The following is a 24,880-nucleotide window of genomic DNA, read 5'->3' on the forward strand; positions in this document are numbered from 1 at the left end:
TACAGCAATAGAAATGAAGATGATAAAAATAATTAATACCACATTCTCATTACCAACTCTTATTTTCTATTTAGTTTGTCTTTCTCCTTCCACTGTGAAATCCTCATGCTTCACTAGGACACCCACTGGTCTCAGTTTCCCTCTATTTACAGCAAGTGCCATGAGGCTCATGTGCAACCTCCCATGCAAGCCCACAGGCCCTTGCTGCCACGGAGCGCCTCAGCTCTCCCATGCTCCCACTACAGTTGAGAGGCAGCTGGTCTCTACAGTGCTCAAGATCCTGGCTCTGATGTAAACTATACACACTAGGAAACGTGAATCCCTCATGACTGACAGAAAAGCTTAAGTCATACTGCCACGCATGCTAAAGACTGACACAAAAACCCAGCGTGTGAAATTTGATCATACAGCTCCTGTGCTTTATGGCCAGGACCAAAAAAACAAAAACAAACAAAAAAAACACAGCAAGAGCTCCACAGCACATACGCATTAACACAGCTCCCCAAACAGCCTGCACAATCTCTATTATAGATTGCTTTCAGAACTCAAAAGCAAAGTTTAAGAATCCTTCTGAGATTCCTGGTATTCCCAGTATAGAGTCAGTTTTGAATCCTGAGGTCTGGGCTTTAAATTTCCCGCAGTAGTGAACTTTATGTCAAACATGTTCTGTGAAAAAAAAGCTCCATGACAGACTGCTCAACAACCAAGATCGACCCAGTCAGGAAAGATATTTCCAACAAGCTTGCCACTGAACATTTCTACATAGTTGCTGCTTACAAAAAAGAACGCACTGAAACTGACTTAAAGCATGGGACTTTCTCTAATACATTTATAGGTAGCACTGGAAGCTTTACATATAAGTCTTTAACAATGAGAGCACTCACAAAGGCGCATGAAAGAGTATGCTAGGGAAGAGCTTCTTGTGTTTTCATACAAATTCTGAAGAAAGCAAAAGTAACAACCACAAATCTCTAAAGGACAGGGATGGATGGAACGGATGGATGAATGGATGAATGAATGGATGGATGGCCAAATAAAAAGGGAAAGGAACAATCAGTAGTTTGTAGCACACTAAGATATTAAAGACACTCTTACAACTATTAATCTGTTTCAATTACCTTCTTCAATTACCTTGTCTTCTATGCTAAATCTAGACATCACACAATTAGTTATAAGATCTGTTCAAACTGATGCTTTTAATATATCAAAATCGTATTTTTAAATCAATAAATGCCTATAGGGAAAAACTGGATTTTATTATAAACTATTATTTAGGAACAAACATATAGCTGCAAGCACTTGTTTCATACTGTTACTATTCAGTTTCAATTAGAATGGGATGTAAGTCTCAGCTTTCAAGGAATGCAGCATAAAAATAGTAAACAACATTAAAATAATGTAGGTAAGAGATTTTTAAAATAGCTTTTTTGTTAAATTTAATTCTTTCATCTAATTGGAAAGTGAGAAAAAAGAGAAACTTAAATAACATGTGGCTTATAGCTTCAGCAACAATGCAAAGCATAACCAGTTACTTCAACCCAGAATTACTGTAAATACAGAGTACAAAACTAAAACAAATCACAAGGATGATTTGGACTGAGTATTACCTGCATAACACGCTCATATTAAGTATCAGCAGAGGTCTACAAAGAAGGGAAGTTCAACACAACTTCTTGAGCATAATGGGTGCATGAAAGCTGAACTGACTATTTTGCAAACTAGCATGAGACTGCTGATAGCTGGTGGTACAGGGCCTGCTATGTAAGTGCAGGCCAGCCCACTCTCTGCTGCGCTCCTTGATGCTGTACTAAGTGCAGGACACTGGCGGCTGGGCCTCACAAGGCACCAGCAGGGAACGGGTATCCAGGCATGCATCTTCCCCTTCTTCCACTGTCAGGGCTGAAGGGGGCCCAGGATGTGGGATTAGGTCCCACGCCTTCTGGTTTGTGCACTCACTTGTAAACTAAGTTGTAACAGCATGGAGCTGAGTAAGTACTGGTTTCTCATGAAAGGTTCTCAGGAGAGAAAGAAAAATAAAAGACAGCACAGCAAAGGTTAAAAGGTCTTGAAATCACTCTGGATAAATTTTCACAATGGCATTGTGAGGCTGTCATCCCCTACCCTGCAAGCTACTTACAGAAGCCAGGCCCATTATCCGGGGGAATGTAAGGGATGAACATCCATCTGGACTTTGTCCAAAAGTAGTGTACGGTGTCTGAAACCAAGCCTTCTCATTAGCCCAAACCACATCACACAGAGGCAATATAGATGCTCCAAGTCCAATGGCTGGGCCATTTACTGCTACAATAATAGGTTTCTTAAACTGAATAAAAGTATTCACAAAATTCCTGAAGAGGAAAAAAAAAAAAAACAAACATGCACTCATATTAAAAGCAAAATATGGCAGTCCTTGAGAACTCAGTAGTAATTCATCTCTGCAGTAATGTCACTTTCAAAGCCAACCTGATAATAGCCTGCCCTGACATAACTTCGGAAGAGCAATGCATGTTGTCTACCTAGACCTCAGAAAGGCTTTCATTGGTGCCTCCATAAAACTCTCATAAGGAAGCTGATGGAGTATGGACTCAATGAGCAGATGGTGAGGTGGGCTGGAAACTGGCTGAATGACTGGGCCCAGCAGGTGGTGATCAGTGGAACAAAGTCTGCTTGGAGGTCAGTTACCAGTGGTGTATCGTGGGAGTGCATACTTAGTCCAATCTGTTCAGCATCTTTATTCATGATCTGGACAGTGGGTTTAGCATAACCTCAGCAATTTTGTTGATGACAAAAAACTGGGAGGAGCAGGTGGTATGCTAATATGTTATGCTGCCATCCAGAGGAACCTCTACAGGCTGGAGAAATGGGCTGACGGGAGCCTCTCAAATGGAAGTGCCAAGTCCTACACCTGAGAAACAGCCCCAGGGCATTGGTGTATACTGGGGGGCAACCAGAAGAAAAGCAGCCTGGCAGGAAAGGACCTGGTGGCCCTGGTGGACACCAGGTTGAGCACTTGCCTTGTGGCAAAGGAGGCTAATGGTATCTTGTGCTGCGTGAGGAGGAGCTTCACCAGCAGGTCAAGGGAGGTGATCCATCCCCCTTGCTCAGCACTGGGATATTGTGCTCTGTTCTGTGCTCCCCAGTAAAAGAGAGACGTGGGTATACATGACAGGGTCCAATGGAGGGCCACAAACCTGATTAAGGGACTGCAGCAAATCTATGAGGAAAGGCTGAGAGCTGAGACTGTTGAGCCTGGAGAAGAGAAGGCTTGCGGTGGGGTGAATCTTATCGATACATACAAACACCTGAAGGGAGGGTGCAAAGAGGACAGAGCCAGACTATTCTCAGTGGTGCCCAGCACCGGGACAAGAAGCCATGGGTATGAACTAAAACACAGGAGGTACCATCCAAACATCAGGGAGCACTTCTTTCCTGGCAGTGTGACTGAGCACAGGCACAGATTACTAGTGAGGTTATAGAGTTTCCTTCCTTGATACAGAAGCATTTGTGGTATATTCCTGTGCCTCACAGCTCCCTCTTAGATGATGTGTTATGCTATTAAGTTACAAACATGTGTTCTCATCCTCACTGACACAAAAAGACAGTTCATTCCAGTACTGTTAAAGTATGGATACTTTCAGAGCAGAGTGTTTCTCTGCTCTGAAACACTAAATATCTTTGAGATATTCTTAGTAAAAATACAGATATGAAACATGGATGGGAGAATTTCAGCACTTCAAAAGAAAGATGCTGACATTTCTTAGCTAATAGCTATCGCATATAATGATAAAATTGTACATGTTTAGTGCAAGTACATGACTCTTAAATTCTGAGGTCTGCGTAGAATACATTGTACATCGTACAGTTGAGTCAGCACCTGTGAAGCAATCCTGTGCTCTGAACGACAGGTGAATTTTCATTTTAGTTTTAGATGCTGAATGTAGGGTTCTTACTTAAAAAAAAAAAAAAAAAAAAAAAGGATTTACTCATAATTTTAAAGTTCAGAGACATATTGGTAACTACTGAATGTAGGTCTCTGAAGGAGTGTTAGTATTCTGGAAATGTGCAAGAGCTATTCCAAGATCTCAAGCCTTCAAAAGCAGAGTGTTCAAATTATAATCTGCTTCCTTGTACTTATCCATACATTTCTTCTGTAAACATTCTTCTAGTTCGTAGTAGCTCAGCTCATTTTATTTAAACATTAGGTTTGGAACCTAGCACTGGGATGATGTTCACTACTATTAGTCTAATTCTGTGAAATATCCATCATTCCACTGCTCTGTAGGCACTGTATCTTTACTCATTCAGTGCACATCTTTTGTCTTGTGTGTTAAATTAGTTTTCCAGAAACTCCATGGCTGTTTAAGTCTTTTAAAATTGGTTTCAACTGGAGAAATATTATCATAATGCCAGTTTTCATAGTAAAATTTTAATGGTATAAATAGTGATGCATGAAATGACAACCCAAATAGAAATGGCCAGGGAGCATGAAGAAGTGCTGCACACTTATCACACAGCAGGTGAACATCTGAGGTCTTGTTGAATTAGAGACTTTTGAAATAGAAAAGATAAAGCAAGCCAGACTACACAATGAAAAATACCCATTCAGATGATTGAAGATAGCTTTACATACCTAATAGCTTCTGCCATCTTAGTGCTTTCCTTTTTTCTATCATCTGTTAAGCGTCGTATAAAATAAATAAAATCAAGACCACAGCAGAAAATGCTACCAACTGCACTAAACAGCACGAGTTTACTGTCATCTGCAGCTGCTGTGTTCAGTGCACTTTGGACTTCCTTCATTACCTGAAAAATCAAAAAATCATTAGAATCCTTTCATTATATCATTAAAGAGTAGCATACTGTTCTTTCCCCTCCACCATGAGAGATCTCAGTCTTCTACATCCTTAATTTTCCTCTGGATCCATTCAACCACGATATTAGAAAAGTTAATTTATTTTCGTTATTCAAATATTAGAAAGTAAAACAGAAACAAAACAAAAAACAAGTGACCAAAAAAACCACCCCAAACCAAAAAACCCCACCAGTATTAGAAGCTTTACATTTTGGAATTACATTACGTTAGAAGCTTACCATGTAATTATGGTAAGATAACAAAAACATTAAGAAAAGATCTATTAGATGTTATCTGTAACTACAGAATTCATTCAGCATTTCTGTAATTTGGACAGCAGATGGCATATGCAACCAGTTCAGAAAAAAAAAGAAACTTAATTCAGGCTAAAGTTTGTTTCAAGTTACACTTGACAAATTGCCACACTTATTATAAAAGACAATCCATCAAAATATTCAGATAACGTAGCTAAATAAATTCATCAGAATTATACTAGAATTCAGTTGTATGTATAATATCTTACAAACAAAAAATCTAAGTGCCATTTTGCGTACGCTTGTACCTGAATAAATGGTACAAATAAGGCAAATAAGAGATTTATAATTCTTCCTGTACCCTTACCCCCCAAAATCAGAATTGTTCTGACCTCTGGATTTAGTGAATTATTTTCCGATGATTTTGTTGATAGCAAAATGTGTGTGAATCCATCTTGTTTCCTAACAACAATGTCTCTGTACCGGTATGCGCTCTCCGTTTGTCGCACACTGAAACGTAGCCTTTTATCAAAAGGTTGATCTCTCCTGTCATCAATAAACCTCCGTTTGCTGGCTGTCACTCCTGTTACAGAAGTCTGTATGTTGGTTGTACCATTGGCTGCTAATGCTTCCATAAAGGTGGATGTACCTGTAAAATAGTTTAAACAGTAACCTTCCATTAATAACATCTTATTTAGTTCAGCAGTTCCAAGATCCCTATTAGCATGAAAACATGCTAGTCATTATTAAGACCACACATAAATATGAAACTCCCATGGAAGTCAATGCAATATTACAGAAATATACACAGTGCACAGAGCAAAAGTAAAGTGGTAAAGGGATCCAGGCAAATGAATCGTATGTTTGTGAGAAAAGAAGCAAAGCAGACCAAGAAATAAATTTCCTTTTAGAAAGGAGGGAAAAGTTTCCTAAATGTTCCTAATACCAACACGCTTCAGTAGGTTTCTACTTGTTTAAAAAAAAAAATATAAAAATAATCACACAATATACTAATGCTCTACTTATTCATTTTCCAACATTTTTAAGTGGTCCAACAGCATCAAGATCACAAAAAGAAAGCAGATGTCTTTTGTTTCAAAAAACACAAAAAATAATAAATTGAAGAAAATGACACCTGCAGCAAGTCAGATAAAGATCTTGATTGACAAGACCATATAAAGCATGGTAGCCTTTAAAAGAAGACAAAAATAAAGACTATATTGCTTTGGGAAGGAATCAAAACCCATGCAGTGATGGATATTTTAATGGATTCATAGACAATGAGATATTTCTCAAGTCTAAACAATTTTGCTATTAAAACTGGCAAATAGAGGATAGAGCATTATGTCTTTCTGGTCCTTTTCCCAGTAACTTAGACAGAATTTGAAGGAATGCAAGTAAACAGGCCATTCTTCGTAACACAGAAGGGACAGGTTTTTCTATAATCCACATTAGAGACATAATATCAAAAAATTAGCATTCATAAGAGAAAGTAAGAGAACATCTTGGATCTATTATCCACCTGTATGTTAAACTTTTAATGTAAACTATCCATAAAGTTTGTCAGATCAAAGTAATCGAGTGTGCATGAGGAATGGAATTAAAAATGTTGGAAAAATGCATCACAGGCCAAGATACAGGAGGTTTGAAAAGTCTTTTGCTGAAAACAGAAGCCTAAGTCTAGGTTAAAATCTTCTGGATACCTTCAGTCCTTATCTCATAGATATTCCAGAACATCATGCATAAAATGTCTTTTAAAAAGCAGAGTTAAAACACATTTAATTAACCACCTATTTACATGTCACTGGTGGATCTTGCTTCATTCTTCATTAACTTTCTGAAGATAGATCTGGAACATTCTAATATGTGATACTATAATTACCTCTTTTTATTTTTTTTTTGTTTCTACAAGATAGTTGAACCACTTGTTGGACCAGTGAAGATGTTAAAAGACTCACCTAAATAATTTGAGTCTCCACATTTTGACTATATTCAAAAGTTGCTTAATTTTACCCGTATGAAGTGGGATATATAATCTTAAGACTACTGAAATTAAACTGTAGAACACTGTACATTTTTCTATCTGTATTACAGAAAATGCTTTCAACTATAAGTTTTAATTTAAAAGTTTCTAAATAAATACACCTGATTGTAACTGTTCTAATTAATTAGGCAAGTTGCCTGCCAAAGGAGCTATGAAATAAGGTTTTATTTTACTTTTTGAAGTCTTTTTTGTCATATGAGTAATTTAATTCTCTTACCACAACACTTTTTGTAAGGATAGACAATTAAGATTTTTCAATTGTTTAAAGTGAAAGGAGTAAGAAGCTGAATTCAGCTTGCAATCATCCCTAGAGAGAATAGATGTGAACAAAAGGAAATAGAAAAAAAATATTTTATATTGTCACAGAAGATTCATGTTTATTCCTGAATTTTCACATCTTATCAAATTCCCTTTTTTTAATTTCAGCAGAATAAAAAAAAAATTAACACAGACCAAATGTAAAATTGATGAGGGATGCTTTACATACCTTACCCTTATAAGCTACACTGTATGGATTACACCCCTTTAAAAGGATTCCCTTCAAAGGGAATTTGCAGGAGCAACACTGCAGCCCCACGTTTCTTTAGGAAACTGAGATGAAATCGCATCACTATCCACAACGGTTTGTTTTTCCATATGAGCATTAAATTAATACAACTGAAATATCATCTAATTTCTAAACTTTGATATAAGATCTTCTTGCTTCTGTCCTAGCCGTCATGAAAAAAGTGGAGAACCCAGAGAGCACAATAGACTAGACTAAGCCAAAAAAAGGCAAACCACCACCACCAAAAAAAAGCCAAGTTAGTAAACTTGCATAAGAACTTTGAGTAGATCTTTGCGCACAACTCACCCAGCTAAAGACAGACTCAAATAGCAGAAAATTACTTTTGAGTTTTAACAGGCAATGGTTATATGCTTCCTGAGAGGCAAAACGTTTGGCAAGATGGACCAAAATGTAAACACCACACTTCTCATGCTTATTGAATTGGCAAGAGACATTTTAGCTTTTTTATATAAATTTTGTCCGCACTTGTCAATAGTTAGTTTCCAACCACAAACAAGGGACAGCTGCAAGGCAGTGGAAGAAGTCTCCTCCATCTCATCTTGTAAACACACTTTTAGGACAATTAGACCGAAACCAAAAGCCTGTCTGCTTTAGAAACAGCACTTCTGCGCAGGGAGATTTAGCCAGCTCTTACGAGTTAGAGAATGGCATCCCCAGAGTTAAAACAAATTCATCAGTATTTGTTACTAGCATTGTATGTTCATGATGATCTACACCTTGAAGTGTAGGGGGCTGTTTCTTTGGCATCCAGTCCTTGAAAGTGAAGAAACAACCCAGGGATGTAAAGCAGAGCTTCATGATAAATATAAACAGGGACGGGTTACATCACCAGGCAGTCTTGGGCATGTGTTGCAGCAAACGTGGATGAAAATAAAAAACATACCACAGAGAAGTAAATGTATTTCCATATATTTCCACAGGTGATAATTTTGCATTGGGGTTACTTATTTTCAAGTTAATTAGAACTATATTTTATAATTTTATAATGTGTATTTCATAACAAAATAAAAAGAAGTTCTCCATTTTAATGTTTTCGTAGAAGATAGCAAATCAAAGACAAACAAAGCACCATGACCCTCCCCTTAAAAAAAAAAAAAAAAAAAGCTTGAAAGAAAGCAATTTATCCTGGATATCATCAACTAATGCAGAACAATGTTTGTTTAAAAAATAAGCAGCTCATAGTTACAAAAATAATCAACACAATGTGATCATCTTAAAGGTGAAGACATAGTACTGGTACTTAAAGCTTCAGCATACAGATGCAAAATTAAATTAGCAGTACTTGGGTTTTGTGGCTGTTGATCAAAACCTGATAACAGTCACCATTTTCATGCAGCACTCTTAGAAGAAAAAGGTGGGCGGGTGAGGCTACGGGTAACAGATAAAAAACTGATCTTAGCCAAAAGGAAGAAATACACAAAATATAAGAGCTGAAAAAGGGGAAGACAGCTACGGTGTCACCCCATCCCACTGGCAGAAGACAACAATAACACAGATAAAAGCCATCTCCCCAAAATATGAAGGGGGTAACAATCAAAATGCATTACTGTTACTGTCTCACAAATTCTTGAGAAGTTTGATTTAGTTCACATAGCCTGACACAGTGCTATTTCAAATGCCTGAGGAATGAGCATAGAAAGATGGGAGGTGTGAACAATGCCAACTATTTTCCTCAATTCCAGCCACTGCAAATTTACAGATTCCTAAAATTTTTATGTCCACAATCATAGGGTGCACCCAAAGCCATTTATTCAAAGTCTCACCTCCCATGAAACTGTCCAATTTACTTTTGAAGCCACTCCAGTTTTGTCTTTCAAAAGAAGTTCTGGCAGTAAGTTCTGCAAGGTTGTTTTTTTTTTTTTTTTTTTTTTTAAATTCCTTCATCCTGTAAGCACATCCCTTCTCCAAACCAATCAATCTCTATCTCTTCTTCCAGAAGTCATTCCAAGGCCCTTTTCCTCTGTACACCTTTTTCTCTTCTGCTAAATCTTGAAACAAATTGGCACACAATGTTCAAGATGGGGATTGTATAATGCACCATATTCAAGCCTCCTCTTTTGTCTTCAATCCTTTTCTAAGGTAATTTCTACTTTATTTTATTTTAAGCTAGCACTGAGAAAATGTTTGTAGGAAAACACCCAAAACAAATCCAAGGACCTTTTCCTGAGCAGTGCCACATAGTCAAGAACCAGACATTAGTTTTATGTTTTGGTAGAGGCAGAGTTTTTGTACAGAATTCTGTTTTGCCCCCTCCTCATTACTTGGGATGCATCTGCACTGCAAGTAATCTCTCATTTTAATCATGCAATCACTCAGTATTTTGAGATGTGTCTACAGCGATCTTAGTGAGCTTCAGGGACCTTCACACCTTTCCTGTACAGTAATGCACCAACCACTTCCTCTCCTAATCTAAGTAACAAAATGGTTAATAAGAAGCATCCACTGAATCAGCAAACGAACTAACACCAGCAACAATAATTTCTTGAACTGTTAACTGCAAAAATAATACTGTAATTTTAACTGATTTCAACTCAAGTATGGGAGAGGGAAAAGTAAGATCAGCAAAACTGATTTTAAAAACAAAAATACACAAAAAACAGTGCTGGAAGTTGCATTTTATGCCAACAAATAAATTTCTATACTTGCACAGTTTTGTACTCCCCGTATGTACAAATGACCAGACTTCATATCAGTTGTCCAGCACAGGTTGCCTCATGTTCCCTTTTTGCCCACAAGCAGTGGTTTCTTGTCACACATTCATAGGTACTAGCAAACTGTAACTGTAAATACTGCTAAGCTTTCACAGTTTTAACCCTGCAGTACATCAAGTATTTCACATGAGACTCTAACCCCAGACAGTGGTACTGCAATGCGAACTTAATAAACAACAGCTTCCAGTAATTTTTCCACCTCTGCTTCAGCAATTACAAAGGAAATATTTGCAGTGTATTGGCACAGATTATAGAAATTCAAAACGAGTTCTAAAAAACTATCAAAACCGTATGTGCTCCAAAGAGCTACTCTAAACCTGTACCCTTTTTTAATTTTTTGACCAATTATATATATTCCCAGCATTTACATTTTGGCATCAAGGCATCAAGTAACAGTTGCAGCATCCTCCAAATATTTGTAAGAAGAAAATAACTCAATTTGTTGTGCCTTTCACCAAAAATACTGTTTTGTACCATGCTTCTGAAAAAGTGTTCAGAAGGTGTCTGTCACTTACAAAGGAAAGGTTCACTTCACATAAATCCTTCCAGGAGACAGCGTTACACTGACGCAGTGCACAAACCAGCCATTTTTACCAACACTACTCTGCACAACCCCAGCATTACAACAGGCAGCCTCAGACATGACCAGGAGGGGAAACAGTAGTACCTGGTCAAATGATGGGCTGCTGGTCACTGCCATCCCCTGCCACCGGGGCCTGAAACCTCCGCAAACTCATGGTGTTGGGGGGGAGAAGTGGGGATGTGCAGTCACTTTATCTTTCCAAATAAATTTAACCACTTCTTGATTCTGCTGTAGGGAAGTAATTACATAGGGAATCATATATTCCTCAGCCACCTCAGGTTTCTGCAAATTTGTCAGCTGTCCATACATGAAGATTGCATGTTTTAGGCACAGCCTACCTGGTGAATTACTGTGGTGATTTTTTGTGAAGCATCTGCAACAGGTAACTATAAATTAGTAGTAGAGAGAAACAATCCTGCAGTGGCTACCAGGCCTTATTGTCAGTGTCTGTCTTCAATTTCTAAAAAGCCCTTGATCCTTACTCTTTTTCCCGTATTTTGCATGGGTTTCAAATATCACTTTGAAACCTGTTAACCTATATTTCTTACAAGACACCATTTTTTTGTGGACAAAGCTAATGTGAGATGAGAAACACATACAAACACACACATGTAGTAGTTCCCTTTTTGATTAAAAGTTTTTCAATCCCACACCAATTTTTGTCTTGGCTGCCACGTCACATTTAGAGCAATATGATCTACAGCAACCATATTTTCCTTCTGTAGGTAGTTTTCTCTGTTTCTTCTGTTACTTAGAGCATCAATCAAATATGTTTACAATGACACTGTTTGGAAGATGGTAGCATTGGTGGTCACATTTCACTTTAACAGGTTATAGACTATGCAAGTATTTTTGGTTTTGAATGTCTTTCCTCCTCATAGTATAACCTCACAGGTAAATAGAAACTTGTAATTCCAACCCCCAAAATGCAACTAATAAGAACATAACACTCTACTGCTGAAAGTGGGCAAGCATAATGAGAGAAAACTGGTAGAACATTTCTTCCACCTCAAATTTACTTTGTCTGGACACTTTAAGACATACAAGTGATCATAACGATGCTTACATACTTTTAAAAAGATGTGAACAACAAAATAATAGCCTTGACATCTGCTAGGACTATGCATGTAAAAAAACAACAGGCAAAATGTTATTAATGTAATTTGGTAACAAAGCTCTTAAAAAGTCTTATCAAATTTTGCTACCTCTGAGAAGGAGCTATGTATTTTTATGCATAAGGCATTAATTAAGTAAACTTTCCACTTGCTGTCTTACATTGCAGAAAAAAAACAACCAACCCTCCTAACAACTGTACAGGCTTTTCAAACCCATTTCTATCCCTATTGTTTCATCTGAAATATATAATCTAACACTCCTTGGGTGAACAAATTCTTTTTCTCCCTTATCTTGGCATCTAGACGAATTAGAATTGCTCTCTTCCCCCTTTCCACTTCTGTTTTAGACTCACTTTGGAGTGAATTTTCTTCCATTGAATGTAGTCAAAATACTACTGATAAACAGGAAAAAAAGTGCATATGACTATTGCCATCGTTTCAGATGGTATTTAAGATGTTTGAAAGGAGAGGAAAAAAAGAAGCCCAAGATGCTCTGCTCATTCCAAATCATTTCCCAGCCATATTTCACAGTAGCATGCACCAAGGCATTTGATGAGGGAAGCAAAGAGTTATTTGTATTTCTTTTCCTTACAAATAAATACAAATGAGAAAAACCTTCCCCAGGTTACCGACTCCTTTTTGAGGCCACTTAATACTGGGAACATGTCATAAGAAGAGCCCTCTCCTATCTCGTCCCTCGATATTCTCAGAGCTGCAGGTTATGATACCAGAGCATTCATTTGAAATGCTCTCAAATTTGAGAGTTAAGTAAGGACATCTCTTGGGGCTCATCTACAGAGGAAAGCTACCACAAAATAGGCTAAGGTTTAAACGTGAAGTATACCCAGCTATTTCACACTAACTCCTGAGGTGAACACATTCTATATTAAGAGCACTTCATTGCAATTTAATCCAATTCCCAAAGTGATCTAAAAAAAGGCTCTCTTCATGTGGAATAAGAGTGTCCTAATGTAAGGCTAGCCTAAAATAGATACTGGTAGAAGAAATCCCAGGCACTTTCCTGTATAGACATGAACTTGTACATGCCCTGTACAAGTGACATAATTCTTGTAAGAATTACCAAAACTTCCTAAAACATTTTCTCTAACTTTTTACAAAAAATTAAATAGGTGGCGAAATACTTTCATTTGCTTTTTTTTTTTTGAAAACAACATGTCAATAAGTATTCACATTGCATTCTTATCACACAGATGCAGCTTTAAATCAGAGGTCAGAGGTCTTGGTGATATGCAACACAGCTCTAGTCCTCTGATGAATGAATATGCATTCAGAAATGTACACGCCAAACAGGCTCATACTTTTGAATCCGAGGTAGTCAATGGAGGAAAGTAGTCTCTATGGAAGAATCAAGGATTTGAGCCAAGATCTGTGAAAGATCCTGCATTTAGGTAAAGCACAGAACACCTATAAACACCACATCTAAAGAGGCATTCACAAATTACTCTGCAGGCAAATCTCTCCCCCAGTTTTCCCAGTATTCTGGGAAAATAAACCCACACTATAAACTGGATGATGAAAGGATGCAACAGGTGCTGGGTAGTCCAATGCACTGAACTAAAAAAGTGATTCAGAACAGTATCTTGCCAAATCTGTCCTTTTATATTGTTGGAGAGTAGTAAATTCCAAACAGCTTAAATAAGTTATGGTGGGAAGGAGAAGAGTAAATACACCCTCTGCTCTCAAGTTAGATATCATTTCTCCTGTTTGCTTTTGGCAATACCAGCTAAGATCAGTGTGTGTGAGGACATGTCTGCAGTGGAGAACACGTGGAGAATATCTAGAATTCTTCATACTTCCCCTATTAAAAGAAAACAAGAAGAAAAGGAAGAGAAAGTCCTAAATTTAACAGTAGCAGGCTGATAGTAGAAGACTTGGAACAGATGCTTTGTATGAAGAAAACTTCAGCAATATCCTCTCTCAAGTAGGCAGGCAACTACTAGAAAAGAGGACATATAGGTCCCCACATCATCTTGCCCTGTAACTCAACCCCAGTACAAATGGGGTGCTTCTCCAGGTTCTGGGATTTGCAGAGATAGCAAAGATCTTGAACATTGCCATATATTTTGGGAAAATGCCCATCAGAAGAATATATTTACATCGAATATTGAAATGGAGAATATAGAGGTAAATAAACAAATAAAATAAATAAAACATGCCAAGAGTAAACCACAAGGCAATAACTACATCTGAAAGCAGCAAACAGAAAATGTAGCACCCCAATCTCAGCCAGTAGCTGGGAAGAACTGAAGGCATTGAGCTGCCTTTATACTGCATGATGCATGGGTAGCATTTGGGTGTGTTCTCTTCATATTGCTGACGAAAGAAATCAGCTTGTCTTTAATTGCTTAGGCTTTCAAAAATATGGTGCAGAGCTGCTAAGTGGCTTCCCTCGGGGCTAAAGAGCAAGTCTGTATAGAAGTCAGGCTTACAACACTTACAGATGGTCCCAATCCCCAAAAGCTACTTTCCTTTGTAAAAATCTGCTTTTATATATTAGTTTGTATGTGTGTGGTTGTTTTTGTGTTTTGTTTTTCCCAGAAATTATATGCACATAGAACAAAGTACAAATAAGAATATTGATACTATTGCTAGTCAGAACAGACAGCTAAGGAAGCAATGGAACAAGCACCATGGTATTGGAGCAAGTGGAACATGTGGCTTCAGCAGCACCAATATGAAACCACATTCCCTAAGATATTACAAAGACTAATATTAGGAGGCTGAAATCTTGAAGAAAAAATTCAAGAAATTAGCAAGTTTTAGATGTGGCAGAGTGAAAACAAAACAAACAAACAAACAAAAAAAAAACACAAAACCCGATGTGGTTTAGGACCAATTTCAGAACAAGTTTAAAAAAGATAAACCAGTTAAGATCTATCTTAGCAAATAGGACCTAGCAAATATTATCAACTGCACTGAAAACAGGAAGCTTAGATGGGGACCATAATGCCTTTGCCACACAAAACTAAGAACTAAGCCTATCATATCTGATTCTTTCAACTGAAGTGTGCAGCAGACTCCGAAAGAATTTTCTAGGTTGTGTAGCTGGCAATAGCAAAGTAAGGTTTATTTGATGATTGCAAATGGAGGTAGGAGCACATCTTTTCACAGGAGTCACACTGGTGTGATCACAGTTCAAGAGTCAGTCTGTACATTTTTGAATATGATCACTGCAAGTGCCTGGAAGGAGTTGGGTCCACAAAGTGTCAGCTTGAGATAGTGGGGTCATGGAAACCTCCATTTGAATTTTGGGCTTGGGAATGGTTGCAGTTCCAAAGTGCAGTGATGGAGCCTCAGATGTTCGGTAGGAATTTCATAAAGCTGTGTTTGGACTTACATTTACTCAGAAGTGGTTCATGGGTAATAGGGCTCTGAACATATCTTCACATATAGCCTTAAGCAGTGAATCTTGCCTTTGGAAACAACCCATTAAGAATACACAAAGAAGTCAAAAATATCAGAGGAAGTCAGTATATAAAAGACAGAAGCATTACTAATAAGAAAAACAAAGATCGTGTACACAAAAAATGCTGGGACTAGTACAATTTTCGCCCCAATTTTCAACAAAATTTGAAATTGGAAACCACCTAAAACATGCCATAGGTGAGACAAAATGGTAGCTGAATTATACTACTGATTGTTTCCTGAAATCTGCCAGGGACCCACCTGCTCAAGTCAGATTCTGACCACTAAACAAAACAGAATAAATAAAACAGAAATAAGACGGTATTGTCAAATAGAATTGTACTTTAATTTCTATTAAGATGAACGCTGTGCAATTTTAGATAAGTTTGTTATGTAAAAAGATATTGCATTAAATACTGTTTTAGACAATACCACGACACCTCACTCATAAGGAGAAGGTAAATAAATTGAACCAAACATATACTGTAATTGAATTATTTTCTTCAGGAGTGAGATGTAGCTTCAATTAACTCCACATGGTTAAACAGGTCAATAGGAACTGAGGGGAAAAATAGAATATGCTATACTTACAAGAAAATAGGAAGTAAAGAACACTGGGAAGAATACAGGGAGATGCTAAAACAGATAAAGAACGGTATTAGATATGCAAAGTAAAACTCTAAAGTTTTCATAGTTAAAGATGCTAAACACAAATCATTTTTCCAGCGGAAAAAAAAAAAAAAAAAAAAAAAAAAAAAAAAAAAAAAAACAAGAGAGAGGAGAATCAGACCAAAAATAAGAGTGAAATGGAGTGCAAGTTACAAAGTCAATTAAAATATTAGTGGGGAAATCAGCATGCCAAAAGAAAACAGAAAGGATTTATAATGACTGTATTTTACACATAACAAGTGACAGACTGAAGAGCTTGAACATGGCAAGATTGCTGACTTATAGTATAAAAAAAAAAAACACATATAAATATGATAGCCTAGATGGGAAATGTATCATAGTAAGTGAAATACCTCTGAGACTTGCTTGCTTAAAGACTGGGAAACTTGGAAGGTACCTCAAGTAATAAAATTTGTATTGATATAGTTTCAGAAAGTTAAAAAAAAATCCTAAAACTAAAACCAAACAAACTAAAAAAAAAAAAAAAAAAAAAAAAAAAAGCAACAGAAACAATACCACCAACACCAACTAGCCCAGACCAAACAGCCCTAAACTTCTGAAGTTTACTTCTGTTACAAGACTGTTCTCATTAAGTCGTGTTTTAAAAATTCCCTTCTGATTAAAACCTACTGGGAATCTGAAGCAATACTCAGGAGAGCCATACTGGATACTGTAGAGAAATTTTATCTTCTTCCAACAGTTCACTCATTACTTGCCATATATTTTACCAATATTTTGTGATTTCATACCATTACTAAACATGCATCAGAAGCTTCCCTAACATGTATACTTAATTTAATGTAAATTGCACGATTTTAGAATAATATCAACACAGCAACATGATTTTGCTCAACACTGAAGCTGTATGCAATTATTCTTAGTGATAATCAAGTTGGAAATACATTGAAAAGTTTTTTAAAAAAATAACACAAACCTATATAAGATTATTTTTATAAGATCCTAAAACATGAAAGTTTCTATTGATGCCAAAAAGTGAAAGTTATTACTCAATTCTGTTTTTCTAATAACAACTCAGATTTCAGGGCTATTGATTGATAAGACTGGCAACAGTGTCTGTCATCAGGAGTTTGATATTCAGGGTTGTGTGGAACTTTGTACCTCCAGTTGATTTCAGAGTATGTTGCTATAAGGTTACTAGTTCACTCTGAAGCGAAGATGTTGCATATAGGTTTCTATTCTGTTATCTACTCATCACCATATTGCGGATTTATGAATAGCATCAATATTTTTAATTACTACTGTAGATAAGTGTTCAAATATAGCTAGATCATAGAAAATACTACAGTAGCAGAGATTTCCCCCAACAGCTCAGTTAAAATACTGTCAGGATCTCAAAGGAATTTGTCTTCAAGGTGTTCTCTCAACTCATTATAATTAACAAAAATGCTGCAGTGGGACCATTTACTTCTTCATTAATTCTTAAACAAAATGATACACTTGCTGAAATTTCCAAAAGAATATATGTGGTGTGTTTGTTTTTTGTTTGTTTGTTTATTTCTTTAAGTTTTTTGTTTGTTTTGAAACAGGTAAGAGACTAAGAGCAAGAAGGAACATGATCATATTCTGGCTCAAGCTAGGCCAACACCCTGAAAACATTGTCCAAGTTCTTCTCTACTCCAAAGGGAAAGAAAGACATCTGCTGTACGTCTGTCCATGGGCTAGAGTGCTCTTGCCAGCAGACTAACACGCAGTTTGGCTGGCATGCTCCGGAAAACAAGCCAAGGATCCTCCATGAGTCTCATCATAACCCCATGGAAAATGCTCTTCCCTCTTAATTCAGAATTATTCACCAGTACCTAAATATTGATCTCGTTTACATAAAATTAAAATTAAGATTTGTTTCCCTTTACATTTCTGTCTCTTACCTGTATAGGGCCCACCAGACTGGAAAGAAGTCATTTTTTGTGGGTATTTATATCCAACCCAAAAATAGCATATCAGGGCTCCCGAATACCTTCTCCCCTCCCTGATACATTTGCTGAACAATTCCTTGAAGGCTCCCCAAGGTAAACAGAATTTCTGTTTAAAACAGACTTACCCTCATCAATATTTTTGCCCCACTTAACTTTACTCTCCCATCTCCTAGTCATAAGGCTGAAAACGAATACCAAGCCAAACTTACAAAGAACATTAAACTTAGTTCAATTACAGCATAACATCCAGGAAAATGTACTCGTGTTTTCCTACTGTGGGCTCATTATTTGTAAAGAAATATCAACGTATGACTAAGTACCAAGAAATGAGTAATAAACTGACATAAACAAATGAAGATATGCCAAAAACAACAACACCCTGACAAAAATTATTTTAACAACAGGAACAAGCCAAACATTTTTGCAGGGTGCACTGGGTTTCAGCTTGGTCAGTTCCTTCAGCTGCCTCATCAGGCTGACTGAGCATTACTGCTGACCAAGCAGGACAGGAAGGAAGGGGGAGGAGGAAAGAGATGATGGGATAACTGAAAAAAAGCTTGAGAAGCACATCTAGAGAACAGCTACACATTCCTCTCCAGGTTTAAAAAAAAATAAATAATATATATATATACACATATATATATATATACACACATACTGACTGGCAGAAACAACTCTAGAAAAGGGTAGGTATTTTCTCATGCAAACCATTTAATTATGAGATTGAGTTTATTGAAAAACTTCAGTGAACCACTGATCTGTCTGCACAGCAAAATGGCAGAACTGAAATCGGTAGGGAATAGTAGTAGTCATTGTAGTGCAACATACTCTTTCATGCTCTACAGTTTAGAGCATTAAAAAAAACACCTGCTGTGAATGTAAACTGCTAATATTTCAATCACATGTCTACAACAAAGACTGAGACTATTAATTACTTCTGCAAGCATAAGGTGAATTATCATTTAGAATGGATCTGTGGACTGGTTTATTGATACTGTGGAAAACAGCCAGTCATGAAAGCACTTCAAACATTTCCAAACAGAAAAATCATGAGAAAATTGCAGCAGATATCTGTTAGATAAATACAGCACATCTCATTGATGACAACAATTTGTAGTTTATTCATGTTTTGCCAGAGAGCAAGGAAACAACAAAAGTTGTCATAGAGAAGGAAACAACATTAGAAGTGGACAAGACGTCCTCTGCTGAGCCACGAGCTAATGATGAGATCGGAGGTAAAGCCATGCATCTGCTGAGATCGCCACAATCTGCAGTGGAGTAAAGCACAAACCGGGACAGTCAGAGAAGCATGACCATTCATCGCTTCCTCTTCACAAACATGGATTTCATTGCCTACTAGGTCCAGGACTGTCTCTACAGCATGAGTTTTGCCAATAATAAATTCTAGAGCGAATTGGATGAAAGAGGAAAGGAGACAAACGCTCAAAGTGGCTTCATAAAGCAGACTCTCCAAATGCTCCTCTAAGCACAGCTGAATTTAGATGAAGGGTAGAAGGTCCTGAACTGTTTCATTTCAGCAGCTTATCGTTAGGAAAATATTCCTATTACTTAATCATATAATTACTTTGGAATGGGTTGTAAAGAGAATGGTCTGACATCTCTGAGAATTATATTAACATACTCAAAAAGCCAGTTTGGGATTGTTTAGTTGCTGACTTCAGAGGATGCAGAAAACAGTGGAACTGACAGAGCCTCTAAAGATGCTGGGAAAACTGGATTATTTTTTTTCCCCTAAACTAACAGCTGCAGTAAATTGCAGTCTTCATGTCAGAAGATATTCCTTCTACGCGCCCTGACATGCTGCCCATCATTACCAGCCCGTGACACGGTCCTGGTTTCAAAGAGACTCGCACAGTGCCACGCTGGTTTTCCCAGAGCCCCTCATTCCTAAGAGAAGTCTTTTGCTGTGCCTCACACTCTGTGCAGACAGGAAGCAAGCAACCCTTTTCCCTTTCTTTTTGTCTGAACAACAACAACAAAACAATTAAAAAAACACCTTTCTCCTTCCTTTTTGTCTGGTTTATAGGCATACCCTGTAACATATAATCTTCATCCTGATTTAATGGAAAATAAATGTGATGACCACCATTAAACAGGAAGCAATCAAGAGCAGGAGTGGATTTTGGCTCAAGAGAGTGAAATGGAGACACAACAAAAAAGACTAAACAGATTCTTCTTTTGTTTTCAGATTTACTCCTTCTACATAACATTCTTTAAACTGCTCTGAACTAAAATAAAAATGTTGCTTCTAAACAAAGTCAGATGTGTATTTAATATATCAAACTCATTTGCAAATAGGATTTTTTCTTTTTTTTCTAAACTCGCTTTTACTACAATCTCTATTGTTAAAAAAAATGTTGCCTATCCATTCAAGATTAAAATAATTATAGCACTTATTACTATGAATAGTTAGTATTTATTTCTTTTGATCTATGATCCTGAATGCATATTATTCATGTTGAGTGTAGGAAAGAAAAATAAGAAACATAACAGAGCTTGCAGACACTAATACAGCATCTAGCTCAGTGAATTCTCCTTCAGGGATGCTAAAAGTAAAGCAGAATAAACCCAATGCTATATCCTCAAGACTGATATAAAATTAATCATAACTTCAGTCCCACATATGTATAGCTGAAAGCCAGAAGTGATTTAACCTTAAATTCTAAGATTAGAAGGATGTTTCCTTTACATGGTGAAGAGAAACCAATAGCTTGAATTCAGACTGTTTCAAGGTCACTCTTCCAATAGGGTCTGACAGTGATTGCACTGTTCTGGCAGCTTAAAAATATTACATCTCAGTGGTCAGAAGACAATTGGAAATATCAACTTCTCACAGTTACTTTCCTTCCAAAAGCACCAGAGAACAACCAGTCCACCCCAAGCCTCAGGTCCACAGTCCCCTCAGTCAGGATACTACTAAAAAACCCAGAGACTTTGTCTCACAAAGGATCACAAGCAAGATGGTGCTGGCTTCCCTGTGCAGGCACATTACACAGCCAGACAAATAGCCTATACCCATATGCAAAATAGTGAGTGTATAACCACATTAAATAACATATGAGCACTGCCCTGTGTCCCAATTCTACATTATCAGAGGTCTGAGAAGTGTTTTTTACTATTCTGATGCAACTAAAGACTTTAACAACAAATTCAAACAAAAATTCAAAGCAAAACCAATCCCCTCCCGTCCCATTTGCAGTCATCGCAAGCAAACACAGTTCCACAAAAAGCAATGTGTCTCCAGAGACAGATTATTTTCACTAAACATCATTTTCACTGAAAATTTCCCTCACTAAAACTGTTTCCCTGCACCCTTGACTAGCTAGCTCTGTCACAACTTCTGATGTCTTAAGCACATCTACAAAAGCAAGCGGCATTCTGATTTATAGCACTACCTAAAACACCTTTTGCTCCACCAGATGAGCCTCAGAGAGAACTTACCTCCATTTCATAGTTCCTTGCTCCTTCCTTTCATCTATGCTTAGTGAGATAAAAGCTACTGGCCTCTTGCTGGTCCATTCTTTAACCACAGAGCCACAGCTGTTTCCAAGTGCCCATTCTCCTGCATGTGTTTGCCATTTGATTAAATCAATAACAGCATCTGTAGAGCAGTCCAGGGGGAAGATAGATTTAGATGACAAAGGTCTCTTCCAGCCCTACTTCCTGTGATGCATACATGACCACATTATCTAGAGACTCCGCCTTTTTGTCTTGACCTACAAGGCAGTTACTTTTCAACAAGCTGGAATGGTATCACATGCGGATTAGCAAACCCTCAAACAATTGGATTCTCAGCTAACTGCTGCTTTCAGGCTGGATGGGAAACTCTCTGCCTGTCCTTGAATGAACCCTGGGGAACAAAATCCTCTCCTGTGGACATGCCACGAGTATTTGTCTGCAAAGCCACAACCACAGATCTATTATGTATCTGTACCTCTGCCACAAAATTTGGAGTCTTATGCTACGTAAGGTTTTTGTAAGAATGTCCCTACGGATTGCATTCTCCACTCTGAACCCACCATTTCTGCAGTGACCTCACTGAGGTGAAAATTGCTCTCATTTTATGTGTTATTTGTAAAATACTTCTAAATACAGTAGACTAGACTCTGTGACTGGTTACAATAAACGATAACCTTATAAAAGTCACAAAATAATGATGAGAGAAATAGCCTGTGGTAAGAGGAAACTTCTAAATGATCAGATTAGAACTGACAATTCCCTTTCCTCCAAGGGTAAGGAGCATGACCACTCATTCATCAGGGGAAACTGCTAATCTCCTTGGTTTCAACACAAACCAAAATACTATCTAAATTAAATATGGGTGCTATTATTGGATATATTTTGTGCAATACCTTTTGGATTGCCCAAGGGAGTTTATGGCCTACTGTACGACTCATTCCCTGGGATGACCTTCTGCAGTGCAATAAACTGAGCAATGCTTTGCCAGGGAAAGGTCCTTGCAAGCCAAACCAGAATTCAGGAACTGAATGAGTTGCAGTAGGGACCTCCATACCGGCTGTACTTTGGGCCAGCCACTGCCCTAGGGCTGTCCAGCAGAAGGCAGGCTCCCTGCCACGCAGATGTGGAAAGGACATGGCAAGAGCAGAGAGTCATCCCCTCACAGTGAAGCAAAGTGTTAGCTGCAGAAAGATAGCAAAGGCTGATGAAATTTGTCAAGAGGGAAGGGAGGGAGGAAAGAGTTCCAGCAGACACAGCCACAGCTGGTTGTGATCTGGCGAGCAGCCCCTTCCCCACCTGGCCTGCTCAGGCACAGCCCTCTTCTGCAGGCACAGCCCTCACACCCTCCCAGCACAAACGGAGCAAGTTACAAAAATACTCCTCTCATAAACATGTCCCCTCCCCCCAAAAAAAAAACAAAAGTCTTAAGTTAGCAAAAGGCACATCTCTGGCACAAAGAGCAAAGCTCTGTTAAATTAGAAATCATTGCACAAAGGTTTGTGTAAGTGGCAGATGATTGCTCCCCTACTTCCACTGTTGAGATATTTGGGAAGCAAACCTCTGAGCAACCTATTGCACTCATGTCTTAAGAGAATTATAGACATCCCATACATTTCTTTCGTATAATTCCCTCTCATGTATTCACTCCCAATATTCACTACAAAACTTTCTGCTATTAACTTTTTCCTCTGCAGATCAAATTTCTTATTCTTGATGAAGACACTATGCTTAAACTTCCATAACAGGTGAAGATGTCAAAGCTTTTGCTCCTCCTTCTCCCAAGAGGCTAAAAGCGCAAGCCAAAGTTTCATCACTGTCCCAAAGCTTAAAATGTGCAAGTAAAATGCCTTAAAGTAATGACAACCCCCACAAATATGACATACACCATGTAACATTTTCAATGGAATTTATCCATTAAATATGTCTTTCCACTGAAATTTAGTCTGTGTGAATATATACACACACTAAAAACTCTAAACTTTTTTTTTTTTTTTATAACTAATTTTCTTCCTGTAAAGGATGTTCCTTTGTCTGTCATAGTAAAAGAGGTCAATCAGCACTGTAAGTTCTTCCTTCTCATCTGCTTAGCAGAGCTGCATTTATGATTCAAGAAAATCAACTTTTTTTTTGTCATTTTTTACCAGCGTAATTGGTTCTTTAACCATGTGGATTTTAGCATTAAACTTCATTAAAATAATCTAACATTGGCTTATTTTATTTTATCTCTAACCTATATTTCAAAAAATGCTTTTGTTATCACTTGGCAAAGACACACTTCTTGGTTAATATTTAACAGTGTGACCACATTAAGACCTATTTTCTCTTACAAAATATGGCAAAGTACATATTAGTAAGTATTGCTATAAAACAGCAAGTGAAATATAATTTTGTGTAAACAATCAGAAGCACATGGACATTTCTCTGAATATGTGCATTTAGACCACACCTGAGAGATTATGAAAATCAGGCATCAGATCAATTATCCATGTCCTTATTGCAAGTTCCAAGTGCTGAAGTTTCACCTAGCATCAATCAATAAACAAAATAATTTCAAAAAGAACATTTAAGAGCAGTACATAAACACAAACATGAGCTTTAGAGCAAAAAAGTACAGCATGACTAGGAACATGCTAGCCAAACCTAACCAGTGGAGATGAGAGACCAAGAACATGAATGTTAAGGCATCATCACCATTATGACACTCCTAACAGCAGTGGAGAATAACAGATGAACTATTACCTCTGCAGTGCTTGTAATAACTGGAATAAAATTAATCCACAAAACTGTGGATATTTCAGGCAAATAGATTTGGTCAACCAGAATGTTTGTCTATGGAATTCCTCTGGTTTATAAAACTGTACAATGTTTTGAGAGAGAGACATAAAGAAAATAAATCACCTCTATAATTTAAACTATTTGTCTTTTAGCTGTTAACCTGTTTCACAAGTTAAAATCTAAGAACATTTGCAACAAAGAGGTAAAAACAAATATAATCTCCAAAGCAACCACAAATACTGACATCCTAGAGAAATCTAAACATTTTAAAGACTGAAGACCAAAGAATTAAAGTAAGGATACATTTGTAGGACTTTGCACTAAAATTAACTGGCAAATAAAGGGGGCCGTAGAACAGCAATCATCAGATAAAGCCCAAGTATCTTCTGTTCAGGAAACTTAGGTAGATTTAGGGAATGAACTTCCAAAACAAGAGATACTTCACTGATTTTTTTATGCACTGAAACCT

At 37.4% G+C, this 24,880-nt stretch overlaps 1 protein-coding gene across 2 annotated transcripts in view; it reads right to left on the reverse strand.

Annotated features, from left to right (window-relative positions):
* Positions 1 to 24,880, reverse strand: part of CDYL (chromodomain Y like) — a 102,882-nt gene that overhangs the window by 5,118 nt on the left and 72,884 nt on the right. The window contains exons 1-4 of one of the 2 annotated variants that reach the window (XM_068670812.1): positions 21,619 to 21,755; positions 5,499 to 5,755; positions 4,631 to 4,803; positions 2,138 to 2,348 (exon numbers count right to left, since the gene is read on the reverse strand). In XM_068670812.1, the coding sequence (XP_068526913.1) occupies positions 2,138 to 2,348; positions 4,631 to 4,803; positions 5,499 to 5,741 (627 nt within the window). In that variant the 5' untranslated portion in view covers positions 5,742 to 5,755; positions 21,619 to 21,755. Of the gene's footprint in view, positions 1 to 2,137; positions 2,349 to 4,630; positions 4,804 to 5,498; positions 5,756 to 21,618; positions 21,756 to 24,880 lie in introns of those variants that run through there. The other variant, XM_068670811.1, reaches the window with a different exon arrangement.

Source organism: Anas acuta, chromosome 2 (genome assembly GCF_963932015.1).
Source record: "Anas acuta chromosome 2, bAnaAcu1.1, whole genome shotgun sequence".
Taxonomy (NCBI): Eukaryota; Metazoa; Chordata; class Aves; order Anseriformes; family Anatidae; genus Anas; species Anas acuta.